This window comes from Triticum urartu, chromosome 3 (assembly GCF_003073215.2).
Source record: "Triticum urartu cultivar G1812 chromosome 3, Tu2.1, whole genome shotgun sequence".
NCBI lineage: Eukaryota > Viridiplantae > Streptophyta > Magnoliopsida > Poales > Poaceae > Triticum > Triticum urartu.
Genome location: NC_053024.1, coordinates 666710457 through 666715018, shown reverse-complemented (window position 1 = coordinate 666715018; position 4562 = coordinate 666710457). Strand labels below are relative to the sequence as shown.

The window sequence follows — 4562 nt, the reverse complement described above, 5'->3', positions numbered from 1 at the left end:
TAGCATGGAGCAATCAAAAATTATAGATACGTTGGAGACGGATCAATGTTCATAGCCACAAACTCATCCAACACTTCACTTGAGGTCAAGGTGTGAATTGATAGGGTTGACTAGAGGGGGGGGGGTGAATAGGCAACTAATAATTTTTAGCTTTCCTTTACCAAATTAAACTTTGCATCAGAGTAGGTTGTCTAGATGTGCAACTAGGTGAGCAACCTATATGATGCAACAATAATGAACATAGAAGCAAGCAAGAGAAGTAACACTAATAAGCTTGCACAAGTAAAGGTAGGAGATAACCAAGAGTGGACCCGGTGAAGACGAGGATGTGTTACCGAAGTTCCTTCTTTTTGAGGGGAAATACGTCTCCGTTAGAGCGGCGTGGAGGCACAATGCTCCCCAAGAAGCCACTAGGGCCACCGTATTCTCCTCACGCCCTCACACAATGCGAGATGTCGTGATTCCACTATTGGTGCCCTTGAAGGCGGCGACCGGACCTTTATAAATAAGGTTGGGCAATCTCCACAACTTAATCGAAGGCTTCCAACAACACCATGAAGCTTCACCACAATGGACTATGGCTCTGCTTGTCCACCGGGCGCGTTCCAGTAGGATTTGCTTGTCCACCGGGCGTGTCGTTTTCTGCCGATTCCTACAAAATATGTGTACGCCTAACTTGTTGCTTTTGCAGCCCGCTTGACCCCCAGCGCATCTCCAAGGGCCGCCCGGCCGCCCTCCCGCCCACCGACTTGGCTCTGCAAAGGCACATTGACTGACCCGAGGAGAGGACATGCCCGATATGGGGCGTAGCACAGTGCCCGCGCGGGTGATATGACGCAGGCAGCGTGACGTTTCCGTCCGCGAGGGACGCCACGCGCCCAGGCGCGCGTGGCCGTTTGAAACGGCGCGATGCCCCAAGCTGCCTAGCTTTACGCGGCGAACGAAACCACCAAAGAGGGTAGAAGACGACGACGCCTTCCTCCTTCCTGGTGTTTGTCCGAGTTGTGTAAGCCTCCCCCCAGTAATAGCATGCGCAGTGGCCTGCTCCAGCGAGCGCCGGTGGTAACTGGTAACCTGGCGTGCCGCCATTGCCGGAGGCCGGCCGGATGGGCGTTCGCGTCGTGCGCCTGCAGACTTGGATCTCAGGTGCACGCCGGTGCTTGAAGGCTTCCTGCTGTTGTTTAGTACTCGTACATTGATGTTCGAATTTTTCTTGAGGCTCGCTCTGTTTCCATCGCAGGGAAGGCACTTGCTAAAATGTGCGCATGCCAAAGATTCCAGCGGCTCCAGACGCGACGGAACTGATTGGTGAGATTACTGTGAGGTTTGATCGATTAACAGACCCTGCATACTGAGGCCTCCTTTGGTTTAGAGGAATTTCATAGGAATTCTAGATGATAGGATTTTTATAGGATTTTTTTCTTTAGAGCCATTTGATTCATAGGAATGGATTCCTATTCCTATATAGGATTGGTTCCTATCCTCCACATTTCATAGGAAAATAAAAAAGAGCCTAGACTCAATGGAAAAATTCCTTTGGTGTCAACCAAATGACATCTTGTTTCCTATTCCTATTCATAGGATTTGAGATACATGTCATCTCATTTCCTACAAGATTCCTATTCCTATGATAATCCTATCCTATGAACCAAAAGAGGCCTGAATGCCTGCCTGGTTCAGGTATTTGCTTACTGTTTTCTAGGCTGTGCCATGTTCTTATTTACACTCCATGATGGCAACACAGCCAGCTTACACGATCCATAATATATTTCTTTTCTTTCAGGGTTTTTATTTAGGGCCACAGAATGAAAAATTATACTACTACTCCGAGCGAAAAAAGAAAAAAAAATCAGCAATATGGAATGGAATGAAAAACTACTCGGAGAGGTAGCATCTGTGTCAGGTTATATAAGGTGCATCAACATAAACTGATTTCTCACTAGCTGCGCATAACCTGTGTAGTGAAGACTGACAACAGACTGATAGGTTAACATGAACATCACAAACAACCTTAGCAAAGCACAAAAGGTAATGCAACAGAACAAGCAACAAATAACTTGGAAAGGCCACGCATACTTGTTGGAATTAACCCATCACCCTTTTATTGATTTTTCTTTTTGCAAAACCCTTTATTGAATTTGCCCCTACTGCCTTCGCTGCATTTTACAAGCAGCAGCCTTCACAACTCTTTCATATCCAATAACCGGGGAAGAGTGTGGCCTCAGCAACAGAGCTTTGCTTGAACCAAATACACGCACTGCACATAGACTACACCAAAGGCAACAGGCTGATAGGTTAACATCAACATCACATAGTATTTTTTTTGAGACGAACACATCACACAGTATTAGGAAAGCACAATGACACACACACACGAACACGCACAGGCACTTGCTATTAACCAAGCACCCTTTTATTGAATTTGCCATTTCTGCCCTGCTGCACCTTACAAGCAGCAGCCTTCTCAACTCTTTCATGCCCAATAACTGGGGAAGAGTGTGGCATCAGTAACAGAGATTTGCTTTTACCAAATACTACATGCACTGCACATAGACAGCTCAAGTCCTTCCTTCCTCCTGTCGCTAGGATCACTGGAGTTCTCGCCGCTCGCACTCGTGCCCGCGCCGCTATTTCCTTGCGCCAGCATCTGCAGTCCAGCGACAGAAAGCAAAGCTTGTACGTAAGTGGTTCAGAGGATACAATAATACCATGTGTTAGGGGCTGTTTGGTTGCCGGCCGCACCTTGCCATGCCAAAGGTGCGGCGCGCCACAGCTTCCTAGGCTGCCGTTTGGTTGCCTCCTAAAGTTAGGTTCACCACAGACGTGCAGTGTTTTTTGCAGTTGATTTCTCGCCACACTCTGTGGCGCTCGTTTTCAACGCCAAACTTCGTGGCGCGCCGCAAGTGCGGCTAAACAAATGTGGCGCCACTAGTCTGCAACCAAACAGCCCCTTAATATGTATAGTAAGTTGCCTTGTAAATAGTCCGTATTGGTTGAAGTTGAACTCTCATGGCAGCCTTTGTATATTGATTTTACTCTCCAACAAGGTCCTGTTCCAAAACTTAATTTCGTGTTTGCAGCTAACTGACAGGATCTATTCTGATGTCTCCATTTTGTCTGTCATTTCAGGCAGCCTGCATGCAAACAGTCTAACTAATGCTATGGAATAAGCGACACAATTCTCAGAAAACTGACAAGAACCCACTTGTTGCTGTATTACGGTAAATATCAATGGTGCATGTTTCTTTTGCTATCTTTACATTACAGGACAGTTCTATTCAGTCAAGGTCTATACTCTATAGCACTTTTTTTTTGCGAATTTACTGTATAGCACAGTAGCACGTCTACCTTTATGCTGAATTAAGAAAATGTACTAGCAGTTTACTGCTTCTGACCTATGCTGAAACTATCAAAGGAAGCCACATGCATTACGAAGTAGCCAATGAGTTTTCTTTCCTTTCTGTTTTACCTATCATTTACCAAGATATAGGAACGAAAACATTGAGGATCATTGTCACAAGAGTCAAGATGCAGCTACATCATTGAACTATCTGTAGTGCTTGAGAATAGTCAATCGAAATGAAAAATACATACCCTACACAATTAGGTAGGAGGAACGAAATCCGTTAAGGAACCATGGATTGCTTATGTCTAGTTAGAGCATCCAGAGCGAAACTGCAGAAAATGGCTGAAAACAGAGCTAGTTTTCTGAAGGACCGAGGAGTAACTGTAGCAGCTAAACAGAGTGCGGGGGAGGGAGCATCATGCACCTGGAGGAGGCGTACTCGTAGAACCTGCCGGCGGGGGAGAAGACGAGCAGCGAGACCTCGGTGTCGCAGAGGAGCGCGAGCTCGAAGGCCTTCTTGAAGAGCCCCGAGCGGCGCTTGGAGAAGCGCACCTGCCGGCTCGTCCGGTTCTCGATCCGCCGCAGCTCCACACGCCCGCGCCGCGCCATCGCCCACCACCAGCCTCCTCCGGTTGCCGCTCGTCTCTTTCTCTTTTTGGGTTGTTGGAACTTGGAAGGATCAGGGAGTGTGGCAGGCGCGAGGCGATATGGGGCTCCGGCTCAGGGGAGTGGGGGACGGACGAGAGGGACGGTGGGCTGACGCAGGGCCCATCAGGTCAACTAAAATGGGAGTGTTGATCCCTGATAATAATTTTGCTAGTATTGATATCTTAAGAGAGTTGGAAAGGATCAGGAGCGAGGGAGGAAAAACAGATACAATATCTGAAAATGGTGTAGAAGGTAAAATGTTATACATCACTAATGGCAAAGGAGATATAACTCCTGTCAGTGATGATTGGGCAGAAGATGTAGATGAGTTAGAAGAGGAATTTACCTTGGTCAGGTCTAGGAAAAAGAGAAACCCAAAAGCCCATGTGGTTATCTCTAGGCCAGTGACTAGGAGTCAAAACCCTGATAGGGGTGGAAAGAAAAAACCTGGTAGCCCTGTCCATCATTCCAGGGCCGCCAAAGGGAGGGGGAGAAAAAATACTGGTATTAAATGATAGGTCTCTTTTATAATTATAGGGGGGAAGGAAAGAAATGAATGAGCTCCTGT

At 47.1% G+C, this 4562-nt stretch overlaps 1 protein-coding gene across 1 annotated transcript; it reads right to left on the bottom strand.

The window, feature by feature from the left end:
* Nucleotides 1–2111: 2111 nt before the first annotated feature.
* On the bottom strand, nt 2112–4094 carry LOC125549036 (transcription factor CAULIFLOWER-like). Its single transcript, XM_048712537.1, has 2 exons — nt 3771–4094; nt 2112–2647 (listed from the first exon to the last, which is right to left on the bottom strand). Exons 1-2 carry the CDS (start codon nt 3953–3955, stop codon nt 2398–2400), a joined length of 435 nt encoding a protein of 144 aa, XP_048568494.1. The 5' UTR covers nt 3956–4094; the 3' UTR covers nt 2112–2397.
* Nucleotides 4095–4562: the final 468 nt, after the last annotated feature.